General features: G+C 28.6%; 1 protein-coding gene across 2 annotated transcripts in view; it reads left to right on the top strand.

Annotated features, from left to right (window-relative positions):
• LOC123013575 (adenylate cyclase type 6) overlaps positions 1–22,150 on the top strand; it is a 107,178-nt gene that overhangs the window by 30,388 nt on the left and 54,640 nt on the right. For both annotated transcript variants that reach the window (XM_044412187.1, XM_044412186.1), the window contains one exon: positions 10,588–10,692. In XM_044412187.1, the coding sequence (XP_044268122.1) occupies positions 10,588–10,692 (105 nt within the window). The remainder of the gene's footprint in view (positions 1–10,587; positions 10,693–22,150) is intronic.

The raw sequence follows: 22,150 nt of genomic DNA, 5'->3' as shown, positions 1-22,150 counted from the left end.
TGGCAGCGGCGAAACTCGATAAGAAACAGATTAATTTCTAGAGTTGAGAATTTTTTATGAAACGAGTCGTGGATTAAACGTTTTAAATTTCCATTAGATTTGTTTTTGGGGAGGACAGGAATTAGGAAACTTGTTGAGTGGAAGTTGTAAAGAGCTCTTTCTCCTACAATGAATATTCAAATTCCCTTTTGTATAGTTGTACCTTTCTAAGGGCTTACACATATATTATAAATCTAAACAGTTATTTGCATATGCACATCAATATTCGTGCTTTCAAAGCCTCTAAATTGCTAATTCTCTAGCGGCTGGTATTTACGTGGCAAATGGGTCGCAAGTTTTCATTTACATTTGTTCTGGTTTTGTATTTTTGATTTCGTTAATAAATTGAAATTAGAGTGACTGTCCTTTTTATTGTGGGTATTCAGCGCGCTTTCAGGACGCAAACAATAACGAGGCAGGTATTGAATTCTGAAACAATAGAACGTTTTTGGGCTGAAACAGATTCACCGTGCTACATAAATTATTATTGATTTAAGTGATGTTAAAAAGGACAGAAAAATACATGATAACATTTAAAAACCAAAGCTTTTTTAGCTTGTAACGAGAAAACATGAATCAAAATAACTTTCTGTGGGTGAATACCAGTTATATTAGTGGTGCTAGTTAATGTTGGAAAAAGTTGTCTGATTCAGTGAAGTTTTAATGAAAATATCAACCTTTGTCAAACTTTTCCTTTGATATTTAATTTTGGTTTTTGGTGTGGTTTATTTTTATTTTGTTATTTTTTATTGGAAGATATAATTTTGTAAATAATAATAATTTGGGATTCAACTATCACAATTTTTTTTTGTTTTTTTAATAACGTCGAATTTTGGACGGATCGATCAAATTGAGATGGATTGACTAACTGCTATGAGAAGCTGGGTTATCCCTTATAGAGTCCCTTGAGATTGAACCGACGTCAAACCTTTATTTTTTCAATATTATTTTTTTGCAATTAAAGTGTTTGTGCAAAAATATTGAAAATTGTTAATGTTTTGAACTGTGCGTATGTAAAATGCTCCGGGAAAAAAACAGCAAAATTTTTAATAGAGTAAAAGTTTAAAATATTTTGAGTCCAACTTTGACTATTGTTGTTGGTTTTATTTGCGATTCAGCGTTGTAAAACGCTTAAATAAATATATTTGATTAGAGCAGAGACACTGGCCGGGGGCGTGGTGGCGCAGTGTTGCAACCCCGGTAATAATAAAAAAGTATAAACCCATAAAAATGAATAAGAGCAAAACAGGACAGCATAAGCGAAAGCATAAGAGCTATTTTTATCGTAAACTTTTTTTTTTATTTTTTTAATACTACAAATTTTTACGAATAACGAAAATTTTAAAATTGGAAAACTTTATTTTTCTAGTTCTTTTAGTCGTGTAGTATAAAGGTATAAAAGAGTGTTTTTTTTTAATTTAAAAACTACAAACTATGCAACTCATTTCTGTATTCTGTAAAAGTAGCAACTAAACGAAAAATTGTCTTTTTATTTGTGTCTTTAATAATATATAATTTTTAAACAAAAAACTATTTATTTTATTTCTCAAAATATATTTACATGATTGGAATTTTTAGAATTCACCACAGAGATTTGATATTAATAGAGAATACATTTCAATCCAAAACCTAATTTTGCAACTCCAACCAACTACAAAAAATTACAACTTTTTGATTGAAACAGCACGAGGTAATTTTCTAGTACCCTGTTTAATAACAATTAACGTAAGTTTTTTGATTTACTTTGAAAAATTGCTCTAATATTGGAAAAAACTAATCATGGAAATGTGAATTGTAAATTCTAAAAAGTAATTTAATTTAGTGTTTTGCTGACACAACACATTTGCTAATTCGGATAGGGACATTACTCTGGAGTCTCTTGTGGCCTGTCATTGTTTAGCTTTCAACATATTCAAGCAAATGTTTGTTTTTTTGATTGATTTGTGTCACGAAACATGTCTTTTTTGTATTTTCCTTTGGTTGTAATCAAAACTAAATTTCAAACTTTCAAATTGACGATTCAATTATTCTAGTTGGAGGCGAATTATGGGTCGTTAACGTGCAATTAGTTTTAACTCTTAAATGAGATTCAGTCGACCATTGAACTATGTGTCAAGTGCAGCAGATGACACGAAATTTTGACCATTAGTGTAAAAGAAAATAAAAGAAATTCTCTCGTTAATGTTTGATGTTTCAAGAGCTTTTCTATAGCAGAACTTGAATATCAAATAATAATAAACATTATTTTTTATTTTATATCGAGAAAAACCAAACAACTTTAACAATGGGATAATTTTATTAACCTTATTCAGTAAAAAAAAATTTGACTTACAAGAATTAAAGAATTTTTTTGAGTAAACTACCAGTTTTTTTGAAAATAAATTAATAAATGTTTTAAGGTTGTTAAGGAGCGATGCCAAAATAGTTTTTATTTTAATTAATTGTTTAAACTTTTGAGATTACCATATTAATAATTTATAATATATGTGTAGGCCCTTAGAAAGGTACAACTATACAAAAGGGAATTTGAATATTCATTGTAGGAGAAAGAGCTCTTTACAACTTCCACTCAACAAATTTCCTAATTCCTGTCCTCCCCAAAAACAAATCCAATGGAAATTTAAAACGTTTAATCCACGACTCGTTTCATAAAAAATTCTCAACTCTAGAAATTAATCTGTTTCTTATCGAGTTTCGCCGCTGCCAGTTCACACAAAAACCCCAAAATTYTCGAAAAAAGCTCCAACTTTCCTTTTCACAGACAAATTTAATATGTGACGACTTTTTCACACGTTTCGGATTAAACTCACACCAGAATATATTATTTTCTACTATTGACGCTGCTTTCAAAGACTTTTTCGGAAAATTAAACTTTGTCTTCCTTGTCACATTTCAACCAACCCCAGAAAGAGATTATCAATTTCAGACAAAATAATAACCAGAATATAACATATAATATTTTTTGTTTGAGAAAATGCAGCGAAAAGGGATAGTTTACCAAACTTCATTTACAGAATGTTTTTTTTATTGAATTTTAAATTAGTAAACAAATAAACCCAAACTTTACAAAAAAAGAGAGAACAACTAAATTTTGGCCAAAAAAGTGTATATCAAAAACAAAAATTTTGAATTTTTGATAAATACTTTTAAAGAATAATTTAAATCGTGTGATCTTTTTAGACAATTGAGGTTAACTAAATCGCTCCAAATTGTCTAAAATAACTACACTCAAGACATATTTTGACAAAAAAATGCAAAAACAAAATTAAAATAATCTCAATTTTAAAGTTAGTTTAGTAATTTTTAGGCTTATTCTTATAAAATTTTGGTCAAATAAACAAAACAAGTTTTAGTAAGGTCTTTCGAAGTAATTTGATGATTTTCAAACTTTTTTGAGAAAATTTGACAACAAGTCAAAAATAAAGCTAAAATAACTTCCATTTGTTTGTGGCATCTTCTTTGTATCACTGCTAACTCGTTAGTATCGAAAATAACAAAACGAATTAAATAAATCAGAAATTGCTTAGTTAATTTTTTCAGGAAAAATATTTTTTATGATTCTACAATTACTTTTTTACGTATAAACTTTACATTTATACTTAATATTCCTCACAGAGAGTATTGAACACGAATTGTTACTCAATGTAATAAAAATTTCTTGTCGAATACGCCAACAAAGTGGAGTTTATTCGTATCATGATTTTCAATTATTGAAAAATTAATTTACTACAAAATTAGTTTAGCGAGGTTTTATTTGTTTAAGCTTTTAATTAAAATGTTTAAGGTAAATAAGACTTATCGCATTTATATTTTCTTAAGAATGAGATTCATTTCTAATTAATTAAATTTTGTTGTTTCAATTTTACTAAAACTGAAACATGTTTTAGCAAATTTAAAATACGCAATTTCGAAAGGTTTTCCTGTTTCAATTCCCTTTGAGAGTAGAAAGTTTTTTACAAATACATTACTTATTCCTAAAATTTCATTAACTTCTTATTTAATTTTATTTTGATAGTGTGAGAAAATTAAAGCACCTTTTTAATTTAATTAAATTTATTTAAGAAAATAAATGATGCAGCAATAAAAATTTTCTTTTTGATCTCCTACCCACAGAACTGACCTTTAAATTTTTAATGGAACATTTGCTTTCAAATGGAATTATCCCCAAGGGTTGGTAATACTGTCTCAATACGCTTCTGAAAAGCCATAAAAAGCCGTATTGTTGAATTATTTATTATGCCAAGCTCGTTGCATAAAATTTCCTAATGGAAATTAATACATCACTTTATTTCATCCTATCTCTAGGGAGCTTAAATCTGGAGAAATTGCAATCTAATAATTAACCTTTTTGTTCGGAATTCGAAATATTTTATTACTGAGAGAAAATGATAATTAATGATGGAAAATCGTGCGATTTTAGCTCAACAGGAATGTGAGAAAATATCAGGTTTCGACCAATTTCGGTTTAATTAAGTCCGCAATTTGGTTTTGCTTTACGTCGAGTCCCTTTAGAGTTGCTTTTACTTTAGTCGTCAGTGAAACGGTAATTTTAGTTTCGAGACTTTAGATATTGCTTGAGCAAGCAATTTCTAATTTCAATATATTTTGATAATAAACTAATAACTAGTGTACATATATGAACGTTAATTCAATGCGAATGAGATAATTCTGCTTGTTTATCACTGTTGTAACGAAAGATAAATCAGTAATTTAATTACAATGATCAACAACAGCGATCGATCAACAATGCAACGTGTCCTATTTCATTCCTATTTCATTTCTGTGTGCATGAAGATTACGAGTTTAAATGATGTGAATTAGAGTTTTTTGCAATTAAAAAAGTCAAAAAAATATTTATTAAAGGGAAACCCGGCGCCTTCACCATTTACGAAAGCAGAATTTTATGCAATCTCTTATATAGGAAAAGAGAAAAAGCAAAGAACATTTCTTGTACAACAACAAAATTAAATAATCAATTGTTGATTCCTCAAAATAAACGATTCTATTCATTTCAATTTTGTTATTATTTAATCAGAGAACTGTTATGTGTCCATCATATTAAATAAATTCAGATTTTTTTGTTTGCTTACAAGAAAGAAAATTCAAAAATGCACTGAATTTCATGATAAAATGAAATATTTGGAATATACAGTTTGTTAACACAACTTTTACTTACTTCTTGTTAATTGTACCAAAACTGTTTATTTTATGATGAAAAAATATAAGCACTGCATGAAATTGTTAAGTCTAAGCTTGAAGAATTAAGAAAGAGAATACAGGGTGTTTTAATTTAAACGAGCCACCCCGAATATCTCAGAAACTAAAATGACTTTGCAAAAACGCTGAAACAGGTCGATTTTGTTTCCGAGGGGGGCATTTTTTGACGTAATTTTTAAAGCACCCTCAGTAACGCCTTAACCCCCACGCACCCCAACTTTAAAAATTTTAATGGCACTACTCTACTTGTGGCACATCAAATGAAAGCTATTTTAGCAAGGTTTTCAAAACTTTTTACCAAAATCACCAAAAAAAATCTGTTTTTAAAAAGGACATTTTTTGACGCAATTTTAAAAGCACTTTCACTAACCTTTTAACCTCTATGCCACTTAACTCTTAAATGTCAAATAGCACCAACCACTAGTGATACAAAAAATGAAAACACTTTTAAAATGCTCTTTAAAAGCTTTTTTCAAAATGAAATGATTTTTATACATTCATTAAATATCGGCAAAAAACTAATCCTTCAGCAGTCAATATGTACAAAGGGTCTTAAGAACTATATTGCTATTTTTTAGATACTTACATTAAATTATAAGAAACCTTTAGTCCGATTATTTAGACAATAAAATAAAGAAATAAAAATAAGTTTGTTACAGTTTCAATAATACTTATAACAATATTAGTATGTTTCTTGTAATTTATTTTAATAGTTTTTATTAGAAGTAATTACTAATTAGAAACATTATTTTTTGCGAATATCTTATGAATATCTAATGAACTTTAGAAAAGAGGTTCAAAGAACATTTTAAAAACACTTTTATTTGATCTGTGGCAAGTGAGTTGGTGTCATTTGAAATTTCAAAATTGAGGTGGGAGAAGTTAAAGGGGGTGCTTTTAAAATTGTGTCAAAAAATGTCTTTTTTAAGAACAAAATTAACCTGTTTTGTTTTTTTTGCAAATTCTTTTTGGATCGTTTTCATTAGAACACCCTGTATCTCATGAATAGATCGTCTGATTTAATTTTGGTAAAAAGTTTTGAAAAGCTTGTTAAAACAGCTTTCATTTGATGTGCCACAAGTAGGGTAGTTCTATTTAAATTTTTAAAATTGGGGTGCGTCAAAAAATGTCTCTCTGGGAAACAAAATTGTCTTTTTAGTTTCTGGCTCGTTTTCATTGGAACACCGTGTATATTTTTTATCGATTATAAGGCCGCATCTCGAATATCTCTTTTGTTATTTGAATAAAATTTTCTAGTATTTTAATATTAATGCCACTTTAGTAATTAATTTAATTTCATTTGTAAAATAGTGTGTATAACTCGCACAGATCGATATTTATTTGCTGCGCCCACTTTCACCAACAATGTGGTATCGGTTACCAATTTGGGGCTTTTTGTGTATGATCAAGGTTTCGTGTTTCTGACAGCATTATTATTTGGGATTGCTCTTATTTTATCAATTTTGAGGTAAAAAACCAAGTAGATATTTTTCCACAAAGCTGTAAGTATATTTATACTTTTATGATATAATATTTGCATGAGAAGCTTTATTTTTTTCACGTAGGATGTCGTATTGGATTACTCTAGAAATCCAATTTCTTGTCTGGCGTGCTAGCTACTCTCTTAAAAATTCATGGAAATGTATTGAAAAAAAAAATGTCGAAAAGCTAGTAATTTTTTCAGTTCTAATCTGCCTGAAATTGGCCTATTAAAATATCAAAGTTTGTTTTCAGCAAGCTTTCAGAGCTTAAGCCATGTACGAATTCGTGACTGTTTTTGTCGAAGTTTGGTTTGTTTGCATGACATTCTAAATAAATTCTCAAAGTTAGACAAATGGTTAAAGTTTCAAGTGGGAACACAAAACAATTAAATTAATCTAAAATATCCACCTTTGCAATTTGTCAGTCTTATGATGAAAACCTCTAGTTTTGGCTTGAAACGAGCGCTTGGATTCGTGTTATCATAAAAGGAGGAATGAAACCAAAGTAATTTGTTTGTCCTGAATACAATAAGATTTTCAGAGCAGTCAAATAAACTGATATAAATGCGCGCTTTTCGCAAAATGAAATTGAATAAAATTGCACAGTAATCCATACGTTTAATATTCATTACATTTGCTGTTATTGAGGACAATGTGGATTTCTCACAAAGAAAACATTTTTTCGGTTATTTTTGTTTGCAAATTTATTCCAACTAAAATAAACGCTCCATAAACACCTGAAACTTGACCAAATGAACATTTATTTTCGCACGCTTTCTTTATGAAAAAATTGAAAATTATTCAGACTTTGTTATAACATGTCATAATAAATTTAAGGTTTTGAGTCGGTAATAAATATAACCCAAGTTTGACTAACAACACGATAATTAATCAATGTGTTGCAACCATAAATAAGACACTGCCGACAAATTGTATTAATAAAATAAGTGTTTTATTTTTGTTGAAACTTTCGATTTATTTTATCATGAACAAATTGCTGAACTAAATATTTACTTTTGACCGACAAGTGCAGAAGCAAGTTTAGTTTCAGATAATTATGTGCATATATTCGCTTCGAAATTAACCATCAACTTATCCAAAATCAGTGTTTACTTTAACAGAAGGTGGTTTTATAAGAGGTATTATTGTTTCAAACACTGTAAAACATTTCCAAAGTTAGTGAAACATGAAAGATATATAATTTAACATGTAATTTGGGTATTTTTGATCAAGGAATCAAACAAGTTAGATAGTTTTTTAGTTTAAAAAGAAAGCTTTTTCTGAAGCATATTTTGGGCTAATTTCAGGACTTGATTTTGTTACTGTTTTGTTGTTTTTGTATGTTTTTTTGTTTAAATATATTTATTTACATGTTTTGCAACTTTGATATTGCCGACATGCGCTGTGATTAAATTACAGCTCGTAAGTGAATGTAAATGCTCTTGAGGGAGAATACAATATAATGCATTTGAATTAAAAAAAAAACTTTAAAACAATCCTGATTTTGTAAACAAATTTTAAACATTTTTTGTAATCTAGGAAACAAAACATAAAATTGTATAAATCAGATTGCTTACAACAATCTGTAATTTTAGTAGGTATTGAAATTTGTGCTTACCTATTTCATGAACAAAAACACTTTTGTGCTTAAAGTATTCGCAAATTAATGCGATTTGCAGTGATTTGCTCCACCAAACTTGTGTTATTCCACTGTGGTGTTCATAATTTTATGAAGAGGCTCTAATGAGTTTCGAGTTTCGTTCCGGTATTCAGCATCATTAGATGTGAAACTTGCTAAAATTTTGCAATATATGAATTAGAGTTTCGTGTGTATTGATGTCAGGTAATTTATCGAAGCGTGAATTGTCAAAAGAACAAATAATTAGATTTTTGCGAGTTTGTTTTCATAGCTTTTTAGCTTTTGAATCGACGACGTCGTCTTTCAATCAAGATTATGATCGTTGACGCTACTTTTATTTATTACGTCTTTCTTCGCAATGTAAACTCCATTTAAATATTTATTCACCCGCACTCTACTTTCCAAACAATTTTCGTAAAGTTTCCAGGACCGGAATTGGACAAACAATAAAAGAAGGCAGATTGTGTCTTGATAAAAATAGACATTTGCAAATGGAACTTCCTGTGATAAATATTTATTTGAAAACGGTTAATAAATTTCGTTTAGGCTTTGTGGGCTTCTGTTTTTGCATAAAAAAAGATGTTCCACGAAATACTCTATTTTAGAATGAATTTGTTTATTATTCTGTTTACTCGAATGCTAATTTCTCGTATTGCGGAACATACGGGTGGGCGATGACAGAATTGCATAGTAATAAGTTGTACATGACGTGAACATCACAAAGCCACTGAAAAAAAACTGTCAGAGATCAGATCCCAGCTCATTTCAGCTTTATTTCAAACGTCAAAAAATAAATTTTGCCGGCTTCAAAAACAAGCTACATTTTTCATTTTCGTTGATTTTTTAAACTGACGCTAATTTGGTGTTCTTTTATTTCATTGACTTGTTACAAAACACTGAAATAAACGTTTTTTCAGCCTACGAGGTTTTTTTTGCTTGGCCGAATGAAATTATAGTTAAAATTTTAGTCAAGTATTTTTTTCTTTCTTTTAATTTTGAGACAATTGAAATATGTGTAAAAACTTGATCTCCACATAAGATGCAACCAAAAAAGGTAAAAGTGGAATTTTAAAATAATAACTTATTTGCCAACAACAAATTTTTAGTGATGCAGAGTTTTATTTTATTTAACTATAAAGTACGAGCTTGTTGGTTCGAAATCCTTAAATTTTGAGAACATCTTTGCAACTTAATAAATTTATCCAAACGTACAATGGGTATTAAGGGATTTTCTAATGTAGGTGACACTAGGATAAATCAATAATTTAGAATCCTAAGTGAAAACATTGTTTTAAATTGAATTTGAAGAAGCTCTCTTAACATATACAAAAGTCTGGAAACGATTTTATTCCGGCGAAATTATCAATTTCTGTGGCAAATAAATTTATAATGTGCAATGGCTATAAAAATGCTAATAAAAAATTGATTATTAATTAATTGTTTATACTTACGAGATAAACATAATAAGAATTTTTTTAAATGTAAACCTACCATAATTTTTTTAGACAACAAGCTTGTTGTTATGCAATTTTTTTTTTGTAAACTCACACTTTTTTGTTAAAAAATTGTTTCACTTACAAAAATTAAAGAATTTTTTTGAGTAAACTACCAGTTTTTTTTGGAAATTAATTAATAAATGTTTAAAGGTTGTAAAGGAGCGATACCAACATATTTTTTATTTTAATTAATTGTTTAAACTTTTGAGATTACCATACAAATAATTTTTTTCTTAAATAAAAACGGTGTTTTACAAAGATTTTATAAATGTACAAAAATATATATTAAAAATGTTACAATTCATGTTACAAAAATTATAAACTGTATCTGTTGTCAAAACTTTCTAGTTTTTTTTTCTAGTTAGTCCCAAGTCGCAAAGGTTTTGATTGTTATTTTTTTTATATCGTGAGAGAAATTCCGAAATCAATTTTCTGCCTATTTCATGCGAAATGATATATGAAGTTGGGCTTTGCCATTTATACAGTGATTGATGCTTTGATTATCCAGTTTAAAAGCAACCTTAGAACGTCTTCTCATTTTCAATTTAAAATTTTCCCGTTTGAGAAGTGCAAAGTAAACTATGTAATCATTTCACTTTAATCTCGGAATTCACAGGCACGTTTTTTAACTAACATACATTTAAAACCGCAATTATAATTTCCTCATGGCTATGTAATTTCAGAATAACATTTTTTTACTTTGTTTTTTTCACAGATGATGCAGTCGAATCCGATGTTGAGATCACTCAGTAGCGATTCTTCGCAGAAACGGGATTGGAAGCAGAGACTCAGTTTGAGGGATAATCGAAGAAGGGATCCGGTAAGAGTTCTTCAAGTTGCTATACTCGATTAAATAAACAATGCATTACTTCAAGAGTTTATTTGTTACTAAATCAAACATTTAACTATTCACGCTTTTTGCTAGAACACTAATCATCAAAATTTTAATTTTGTTTTGTTGTTATTAAAATCCGTTAACACGGTTTTATCTCAGGGAAGTTGCCATCAAATTATAATAAAAGTGTAATATTGTCTAATATTGAAGTGAAGTAAAGTTTTATGTTGCCTACAATATGTATGGACGTAAATTTGAATACCTCGCCGGAAAGTTAGAGTTTTTATCTTGTAATAGAAAGTTTTTACAGCAGTAAAACAATCAATGAAGTTAAAAAAAATATATGGTTTTTTGATTTGATATTTTATTTTCTATATGATATTTGATTTTTTCATGATATGATTTTTTGAAGTCAAGGTGATTAGCAAACCCTAACTTCAAAAAATCATATCTTGAAAACTACTCGGTATATTTTTTTGAAAATTTGGATTACAACTAATAAAGAGATGCTCTACACGATGGTGATAAAGAAAAAAAAATAGTCGTGGGGTTTTTCTTAGATTATTTCGATTTACTTCGAACACTGTTCAAAGAAAAGTTTGCCAATATTCAATTTAAAATTTCATATTATTCTAAAGGGCAAGTTTATCCCTTTAGAATGGTCTTTATTTGAAGGAAATCGGCCTAATAGTTATTGAGTAATGATTTTTTAAAGTTAAAGTATTTTAAATTCATTTAAATTAGAAAAAAAATATTTTGTTCAAAGTGTGTGGACTTTTTGATTTTTTTTTAGTGCATTTTATTTGTCTCACTGAGACGAACAAAATGATATACAACGTGTTCTGTTTTTATTGTTACAAATTTGAACAGGTAGAAGAATATTCAATTTTAAGACAAAAGTGTCCTATAAATATGTATCAAAATCAAATGTCTTGTAAAGGAGCTACACCCTTTTTTAATGGGGTTGTATCGAAAAACGCAAAAGCCCTCTTTTTGTGAAAAACTATGCAATTTAGAATTTTGTTGTTGCAAGTGGCAAGAAATTTCAGCCAAAATAGTTAGAGTACTATTTATCCTAACTCACAGTTTAAAAAAATATACCATTTTCAACTTAATTTGCTAGTTTTTTGGCCCATTTGGGTGAAATTTTACTTGAAAAATTCAAAAACAATGTCGTTTTCGCTCCCTAATGTAGCTATTTTAGCAAAATTTTGTGAAAAAAATCAGTTTTGGCTCGAAAACGTTTTTATTCGCTTGAAAATAGATGGTAATAAAATAATTTTTTGCCTAATTAATTTTTTGGCATGTTTTGATAAAAAACAATTAAAATTTTTACCTACAAATGGCTAAAAACACCATTTTTTTTTATCTAATTAGAAGATCTCAAGACTTGCTTGAGCAAAAAAAGTGCATTTTTAACTAAAAGTCAAAAATAATGATATTTGGTCACTTTTTTTCTAAAATTTTGCAAAAAAAAAACAGTTTTTACCTCAAAAACATGTTAAACGCTTTAAAAGGTGCACTAACTTGGTGGTTTTTTGGTTGTGAATGAAATTTTTTGAAAAAAAGTGGGTTTAATGGTCACCAAACTAAATCCACTGAAACAGACCAAAATAGAGCGATAATTTGAATCTAGTGATTTTGTGGCCTATTTTAGCAACATTTTGTGAAAAAAAGAAGTTTTTAGTTCAAAAATGTATTTAACTGCTTAAGAAAACAAAAATAGCGATTTTTCAACTGGTTCGAAAAAAATTTTGCAAAAAAAACGTTTAAAAAAGCAAAAATAGTATGGTTTTCGACCAAACTTGACCATTTTTTTTTCGGTAAAAAACATCACAAAACAAGTATAACATAAATATTAGAAAGATTTTACTCAAAAAGGGTAAATTATATCGAAAAAACGCAAGAGACCTCTTTTTAGTAAAAAACTATGGAATTTAGAATTTTGTTGTTGTTATAGTACTTTTTTATCCATTTTAGGACGCCCTTGATTAAAAATTTCGACATAAAGGTACCAAATTTTGTACTTTTATCTAAAATGGTTTCTGAAATATTACACAAAATCCATTAAAACATACACCCCTTTCAGGGAGTGTAGCGCCCTTACATAGTATTTTTCAAGAATGTTCATAGGAAACTTTTATCATAAAATTGAATATTCTATCTCCTGTTTCAATTTGTAACAATAAAAAAAACAGCCCTGTATAATTTGTCAAGTTTGTCGCTCTGTGTTATGCAATTTTGTGCATTTGTGCCAGATAAGTAATATCATTATATCAAGTGTGACACACTAGTTGCTAAACTGTCACAAGCAGTAACTTCTCCAGAAATTTGAAACTTCAGGTATTAACATGCGTTGAAAACAAGCTGTTTAGTTGTTGACATGAGAGCAGAGGAAGTCTAATTGTAGTTTCAATAGTTACCCGGATTTATAGCAACTAATTTTGCCTCAACTTAGCAGAGAAGTTGTAATTGCAACCACACTGGAGACATATCTCTTTAAAGAATTTTGTCAAATTTAAATAATTTGATGTTATTTATAAAAATAAAAATTATAAAAATTCCTGAGCCACATTTTTCCATAACTCGAGCCAAACTTGTACCAAATCACTTTGTGTTTCTCTGTTATTGTTGGATTCGCCTGTGGTGTACTTAAGAACTTGTGTTTACTGAAGGAAAGTGCCAGAAACGTTGTTCTTTGCCAATTCGCGTTTCGTGCAGTTCATGACATAGAATTCCTGCTATGATTTACATCGCGGTCCTGCTGAACACACGCGAAATTCCCATACAAACTAATATAATAAAGCTGCGATTCGAGGCAAATGTTTGACCTCGTCTCGAGTGGAATTGTTGGGGTTTTCACTGTAAAAAGCGTCATTACTAATAAGATTTTCTTGAGGAGCAGGTGGAAAAGTGCTTTAGTTTAGTGAACTTTGGCAAAGCTTTCAAATTAATTGTTCTTGGGTGAAGCTGTAACTTGGCATTTGCTAATTAGCAATACGTTTTGTGTGAGCAAATGTTTGCTTTTTCATTTCAAAGCCAAAAATCTTAAAATAAGTCTTGTTTTTGCATGCTATCAGGTTTCATATCGATTTATTTTTACTAGAAAAGTCGTTTTTTCTCAATATTGCTTTGAAGCTGGGGGAAAGGGAATCTTTTTTATTTGAACGTTACTAAACTAAATTTGAATTTGGTATGAAATTTTACACTCAACAATTAACTATATTTGCTGAGTTTTGGATTAAGTATCAAATTTAAATTGTAAAGTCTTTCAGTTTGTTGTTGGATTCTACACTTGAGCACGTCTCTCACGCACTTTGCAAATATGTAGTTCGTCACTGTTTATCTACTTACATGTCATCAAGCAGTTTGAGTAGACACTCAGCTTAACACACAATAAAACTTCTATAAGTATTTGCCCATCCCCTTGCTGCTTTTTCTATTATCGATCTTGCAAAGATTTGTGAAAGAAATGCTTGACTTTTGTAAGTATACTGAAACACTTGAAACGCGTCTTTTAACACACAAGGACGGAATTTAATTTAAACATTCGAAACGAAGTTTTTCAGATCGACTGATTCTATAAATCACATTTGAATCGAACTTGACATTGAAAGTATCTTCGAAACTGGTTTATAGTTGGGTAATTAATATGTCATTTACCCTTCCGGGATGTTTATTCCAGAAATTAAAAAAAAATTCGGAGGAAACATTGGAATCAGGATTTAATCGTTATCATTGAAACCATTTTAATATTTTAATAAATTTTTTTTATTAGGTATAATTTTTATTAAACAGAAATTTTTGTAAAAATTATTGGGATATTTGATTTTTTTGAATAAAGTATTGGAATGTTATATGTTTTTTGTATACAGGCTGTCCCATAGAGTTGAAAATGTCTCTTAGTGACCTTTAAATGGTCAACTATTAACCGTGTCTTAAAAATAAGTTACAATACAAAATTGTGTTTTTTTTTAATGAAACACCATATGTTTCTTGGCGTTTTTAGATGTAGATTTTTATGACAGTGTTTTTAAGCTAAACTTTTATTGGCCGACTTTGCTTAGTTTGAAAAATAAGACGTTTTTTTTGTCGAAAACATGCACTTTTAAAACATTTATTACACAAAAACTAAGACAGCTAGAAATATTGTTTTTACTACCGCAAAGAAGAAGTTACACAAGCTATAAGGTTGTAACATTTTTTTAGTGTGTTGCATTTGCAAAGATATAAAAATGAAGGCGTTTGTTAAAAGTTTAATAACTTAAAAAAATTTAATGGAACACCCTATTTATTGTTTTTGCATTAAAAAGATTATTAAATTGTCTTTTTAAAATTATTTATTTTTACTAAAAATATAATTAACGTTAAACATTAAAAAAAATAATTACTATTGTTTCAGTAGCCAAAAAGTGCACAGTTGCACAAGAGATGGAAGAAATATCACTTAATAATCACATTTGTGTTACACTGAATCTATTATTCTTTATTTTTACAATAAAAAAATCTAATTCCAGTATTTATAACGACTTTTACAATCTCTGGATAAGTCAACTACAATTAATATTGAATGTTAAATATCTTTTCATTTATCAATTCTAGACATTAAAACTTATTTTTTTTAGATAGACAATTTATCAGTCTATTAGATGCAGTAATAAAAAATAGGATGTTCCATTCAATTTTTTTAAATTATTTTACTGTTAGCAAACTTCTTGATTTATTAATCTTTAAAAATGCAAAACACGAAAAAATTTCTACAGCTTTAAATTCTGTTCTTTCTTTTTTGCAGAAGTAAGAAAAAATTTATATATCTCTCAAGAACTTCTCTGAGAAGAAAAACTGTCTCAGGCATTATCAAAAAAACTCAACAAACTTTATTGTCAAAATTGATTACAAATTTTCTTAAGTCAAAGATGAAACATGTTTTTTTCAGGGACGTTTTTTCGGAATAGACATTATTCCAGAAACTACCTAATTATAATGAAATTTAAAAAAAAGATCTCTCTAGAAACATTGGTATTCGAATTTAACCGTTTCCTGAAAGCATTTTAATATATTAAAACAAAGAAATCACTGTTTTTTTATCAAAAATTTTTATTAAACTAGATTTTTTTTTTGAAAAATCTCTGAGAAGACAGACTGTGTTACAAAACTCAAGAAACCTCAGTGTTAAGATTTAATCGTTTTTTAGAGGAGTTTGGAACAGATTTTGAACCATATTTTCTTAAGTCAAAGATGCAACTTGGGTTAGAATATTTTTTGATCACTTTTTTCAGGAACATTGTCGGAGAATATAGAATATGTCAGAAACCTCCGAATAACAGAATTTAAAAAACTGTTTACTCAGGGAATAATGTTATCAAGATTAAACCGTATTTTGAAGCATTTTAAGAGAAATCTCAGTTTGTAACACAATTTATAATAAACTTAGCATTTTTGAAATCAGTTCTTTTGTTCATATTTTCCAACAATCTTAGAAATTGATATTTGTTACGATTTTTATAAATATTTTTATTTGAAAAATTTTCTAATTATTCTCAAAATAGTTTTTATAACTTAAAAAACTGAAATTTACGTGTTTTTGCTCTTTAAAAGTTCTTTTCTACTCGTTTTTGACTATTTATCGCCAAATACCTTTTTTTGCGCTTTTAAAATTACGCCTAATGTCATTATTACCACATGAGGTAGAACATTTTGCGTGGAAATAATTTCACCCACGTCACATCACGTCTGTAATTGATTGATGACAATTATTGGATAGAGTTTCGCACAGTTACCTGTCGTTTATGGTAATTAACGCAAGAGCTTTTATTGACGCTTCTGTAGATGTTAATGTATCTTGACAGTGTCTGCTCCTGAAGCACTACGATTTGCTTATAGTCTTTGATGTTATAAATACCAATTTGGAGATTTGCTTTGAATTTAGTGTGGGTTAAATTTTTTCCGATTGAAAAGAAAAGAAAGAATTTTAATTTATTATTATTATTGTTTCAAAGTTCAAATTATTGAAGGGTTGCTTTTAGCTAATCCAGATTTACATATTCTTTGAATAAAAAAATGCAAAAAAGCAAGAACAATTTTTTTGAGTTTTGCAAATTTTTGATAAATCAAGCAATTAATATTAATAAATTACAAGTGTAAAAAGACAATTTTACTCTTTTCCACCTCATTTTTTTGTGTTTTGCTCTTTTTAAATGGGATTTTCTCCTCCAATTTACGATCAACTTTTGATTGCTTTCGCACATCTGTCAAAGTCTTAAATACTCTGTCTTTTACTAAATCTATTTCGCAAAGTGATTATATCGCCACGTCAACTGAAATGGCATTAAATAAGCTGACCTCAGAATCATATCAAATGGAGTTAGCAAGTTTTTAATGGGTCAGATGTGAATATGATGTGAGGTAAAATAAGGAGCATATTTTTGTTGGTCTTTTTGCTTAATCTCTTTAAAAGATATAACGAGCAATATACGAAAAAGCTCTTTATGTGAACGCGAAGTTAACTGGTTTCCTTAGATAATGTTAATTCTACCAGACTTTAATCTAATATTTAAGATGATAAGACGTTGTAATTTTTTGCTTCATTTCTTTATCTTTTTTCTTGAGTAATGGGCACTTAATGAAATCTGTCAATGTTCAGTGTGGAATTGAAAATGAATTCTTTTTCTCCAACTAACAATTCCATTATCCCCGAGCAAAACTTTCTAATTGAGTTTGTCCGATTTTTAAGCGAAATTCAGTAGATAATGTTTGTTCAAAACAGTAAAATCAACGTTATCTTGTCACAATACAAAACGTTTTATCGTATCACATTAAAAAATAAAAATGTTCAACACGGTAGTGTTAAAAATAGCATACAGGAGGATTACGAACTGATAAATTTGGATACGGTTTTAATCCCATGTACGATAAAGTCAGCATTATAAATTTGTAATTGCACTTGAATTCAACAGGGGATTAAAGGATTTGAGCTAGCGAAATACATACAATTTCTTCACCTACTATTTGTGTTTACTGGTGGAAGTAGTAGATTTTTATCACTCCGTCTGCAAGAATAAAAGTAATAAAATTTTAGAGTCGCTTGTCGCGACGCTGTTTTCACGGTTGAAAACACAATTTTGGAAAAATGGGATTGTCGGCGATGTTTGTTATAAACGCTAATTAAAATTTAGTGTAAGGAGTTAATTAAAATTTATAATTAACTTCCTGGCTGTTAAATTTTGATTTTGTCACTTTTCTGAGTAAAAAAGGTGATTCATAAGAACCAAAACTAAGTTTTAGAAATCTAATTTTGTGGTTTTGAGATATAGACTGATTTTTTTTGTCAAATCTAAATTGTGCAAAACTTTTCCACTTTTCTTTAAATTGCATAAGGCAATTACAGTAAAACAAATGTTTTCAACGTAAAGTGATACGAAGATTGCAAATCTGTGCTTAAAATTTATATACATAAATTAGTTTTTGAGATTTTTTAAATCGATTTTTTCAAGTCAAACTCAATTTGTGCCACAATTTTTTAATTTTTTCAAAAATTTCATAAGAAAATCAAAGTAAAAAATGTGTTTCGAACGTAAAACGTCACGAGAATTAGGAATTTGCACCCCGATTTTGAAAAAACATGATCAGTTTTTGAGATATTGACCGATTTTTGTTTTTTTTTGGCAATTCTAAATTGTGCAAAACTTTTCCAATTTTCTTTGGTTGCAAATCTGTGCTTAAAATTTTATGTACATAAATTAGTCTTTGAGGTTTAGACCAATTTTAAATCGATTTTTTCTAGTCAAACTCAATTTGTTCGAAAATTTATTAATTTTCTCAATAATTTCATAAAAAAATTAAAGTAAAAAATGTGTTGCCAACGTAAATCGTCACGAGAATTAGGAATTTATTGTTACAAATTGAAACAGGAGATAGAATATTCAATTTTATGATAAAAGTTTCCTATGAACATTCTTGAAAAATACTATGTAAGGGCGCTACACTCCCTGAAAGGGGTGTATGTTTTAATGGATTTTGTGTAATATTTCAGAAACCATTTTAGATAAAAGTACAAAATTTGGTACCTTTATGTCGAAATTTTTAATCAAGGGCGTCCTAAAATGGATAAAAAAGTACTATAACAACAACAAAATTCTAAATTCCATAGTTTTTTACTAAAAAGAGGTCTCTTGCGTTTTTTCGATATAATTTACCCTTTTTGAGTAAAATCTTTCTAATATTTATGTTATACTTGTTTTGTGATGCTTTTTACCGAAAAAAAAAATGGTTTTTGAGATATAGACCGATTTTTTATCGATTTCTCCAATTTTTTTTCCATTTTTGTGCCACTTTTCTAATTTTCTTAAGAAATGCATAAGAAAACTAAAAGAAAAGGTAAACCTCTTGAGAATTACAAATCTGCACTCGGATTTTTTTAAAAATGATCAGTTTTTGAGACCGATTTTTGTTGTTTTTATCAAATCTAAATTGTGCAAACCCTTTCTAATTTTTTTATTTAAAATTGCATAAGGCAATAAAAGAAAAACAAATGTTTTCAGTGTAAAATGATACGAAAAATAACAAATCTGGGCTTAAAATTAGAACTAGATAGTTTTTTTGAGATTTAGACCGGTTTTTGATTGATTTTTCCAATTTTTTCATTTTCGTGACACTTGCAATTTTCTTAAAAATTGCATAAGAAAATGAAAGGAAAAGAAGTGTTTTTTACGTAAAATTAGGGGTCTGTTCTCAGATTTTGTATGCAATGCTTGATTTTTGACAAATTTGGTGATTGCTACATTATGTAGTTTCAAAAACTTGGATGTTTTAGGAAAGTTTTTGTAAATGAAAGAAATTCACGTTGTGATAAACCACTGTGCAATTTTAAATAACTTATTATGTCGTTAGGGATGATCAATATGCAGTAAACCCACACGTGTGTAATACCCGTCCGCAATCAAAGATAATAATATCCGGAGTCCGAGGGCTGTTTCACCACCGAGATTACATTCTACTTCCGGTTTTCTTTCCGGACAAGTCTGAATACCGGAACAACTCTAGGTCATGCAATACGCTCTCTCCCAGCTTATTATTCCGTGTTTGAAACACAATATTGACATATTGTATTGCACGTAAGAGGAAGAAAAAAAGAAACTTGAAATTAATTGCAAAAATTGCATGAAATTTAAAGGTCTAGACTACAAAATAGTTCACTTTTAGGGTTTTTTCAAATTTATTTTTGCTTTCGTGTTTTTCACTGCGATGGCCAGCAGACAAATATTACAAGTCTAGAACAGTTTGCACGCTTCCAATTTCACAGGGCGACAAAAAATAGTCATATCGTGACGACTTGACAAATTATATATCATTTTGTTCGTCTCAATGAGACAAATCAAATGCACTAAAAAAATTTCAAAAAGTCCACACACTTTTTTTTCTAATTTAAATGAATTTAAAATACTTTAACTTTAAAAAATCATTACTCAATAACTATTATGCCGATTTTCTTCAAATAAAGACCAGTCTAAAGGGATGGATTTGGCCTTTAGAATGATAAGAAATTTGAAATTGAATATTGGCAAACTTTTCTTCGAACAGTGTTCGAAGTAAATCGAAATAATCTAAGAAAAACTCTACTTTTCATCATCTCCATCGCGTAGAGCAACTATTTATTAGTTGTAATCCAAATTTTGAAAATAATATACCAAGTAGTTTTTAAGATATGATTTTTTGAAGTTAAGGTTTGCTAATTAGGTATTGCGCCATAAAAAAAAATTGCATTTTTATAAAAGTATTTGTTTTAAGACTGGTCAATTTCACCTTCTTTGTTCTAATTAAAATAAACAAAAACGTTTTCTTTACTTAAAATAAACAAAGAGAGCCTGTGTACTAATTAAAGCAAATAAAGAGTTTTTTTTTTATTGTAAAAATGACCACTAATCATTGAGCAAAGAGGATTTAGAAGTTTAAGGCACGAGCCTTAAATATAAGGGCAAATCTTTTTCAAATCAAATCAATTCCATTCAGATTTCGACTTGTTCACTTTGTTCTAGCTTTCTGAACTTTCTTTGAAAATGTCCTGAGCCAATGTTTTCTCATCACTTTTAAGTGATGTTAAATGCAGTAAGTCACCTTTTTTTTTTGAAAAGTTTAGAAAGCTAGAACAAGGTGAACAAGTTGGAATCTGAATGGAAAGTGATTTGATTTGAAAAAGATTTGCTCCTATATTTAAGGCTATTGCTTGTAGCCAATGGCCAGGGGTCATTTTTAGAACAAAAAATTCTTTATTTGATTTAATTAGTACACAGGTTTGTTTGTTTCAAGTAAAGAAACAGTTTTTTGTTTATTTTAATTAGAACAAAGAAGGTGCAATTGATCATTTTTCATCCCCAAAGGGGTTAAACAGGGATGACAATTTGTATTAAAATATGTCATTTATAAAGTTAAATCCTTGAAAATTTGTATTTAGGCTTTCGATTAAAAATCAAGTAATACGTGTTTCAGGATTTTTGGAAATTTCACCCTCAAGGGGGTTGAACAAGGGTAAAACTTCGTAAAATATCCGTTTTTTTTTAAGTTAAATCTATGAAAATTGGTATTTGGGTGTTCAGTTAAAAACAAGATAGCACGTGTTTCAAGATTTTGGAGAATTCTATCCCTAAGGGGGTCAAATAAGGGGTGAAAGTTTGTATAAATATGTATAGTTAAACATGGAATGAAAATTTATATCAAAAAATTGTTAAGTAATAATAATATCAATGAAATAAGACTTAAAATTTTACGGTTTTTAAATAAGTTATAAAAGACGGACTTTTTATTTTTATTCTTCTATAAAAAAACAATTTTAAGTAAGATTAACATGCATTTCTCCTATATGGCGCAATGATTCATTAGCAAACCTTAACTTCAAAAAATCATATTTTGAAAACTAGTCGGTATATTATTTTAAAAATTTGGATTCTAACTAATAAAAAGATGCTCTACACGATGGTGACAAAGAAAAAAAAATACTCGTGGGGTTTTTCTTAGATTACTTTGATTTACTTCGAACTTCTTCGAACACTGTTCGAAGGAAAGTTTGCCAATATTCAATTCCAAATTTTAAATCATTCTAAAGGGCAAGTCCATTTCTTTGGATCTTTATGTGAAGGAAATTGGCCTAATAGTTATTAAGTAATAATTTTTTAAAGTTAAAGTATTTTAAATTCATTTAAATTAGAAAAAAATTATGTAGTTCAAAGTGTGTGGACTTTTTGAATTTTTTTTAGTGCATTTGATTTGTCTCACTGAGACGAACAAAATGACATATAACATGACTTTTTTTGTCGCCCTGTCTTTTCAGAAGCACTGTGAAGTTTTGTAATAGCTTTGATTTCATTTTTAATTTATTATCAACAACGAAATGAATTTTGGCGGTTGTGTTTGCAGTGTTGGGTCAATAGTGGAGTAATCACGTGAGTGT

Source organism: Tribolium madens, unplaced genomic scaffold (genome assembly GCF_015345945.1).
Source record: "Tribolium madens isolate multiple individuals breed KSU strain unplaced genomic scaffold, Tmad_KSU_1.1 Scaffold_96;HRSCAF=242;Tcas5.2_LG5, whole genome shotgun sequence".
NCBI classification, from domain to species: Eukaryota; Metazoa; Arthropoda; class Insecta; order Coleoptera; family Tenebrionidae; genus Tribolium; species Tribolium madens.
Note: the sequence above shows the minus strand (reverse complement) of the source record. Positions and strands in the feature narration are given on the sequence as shown.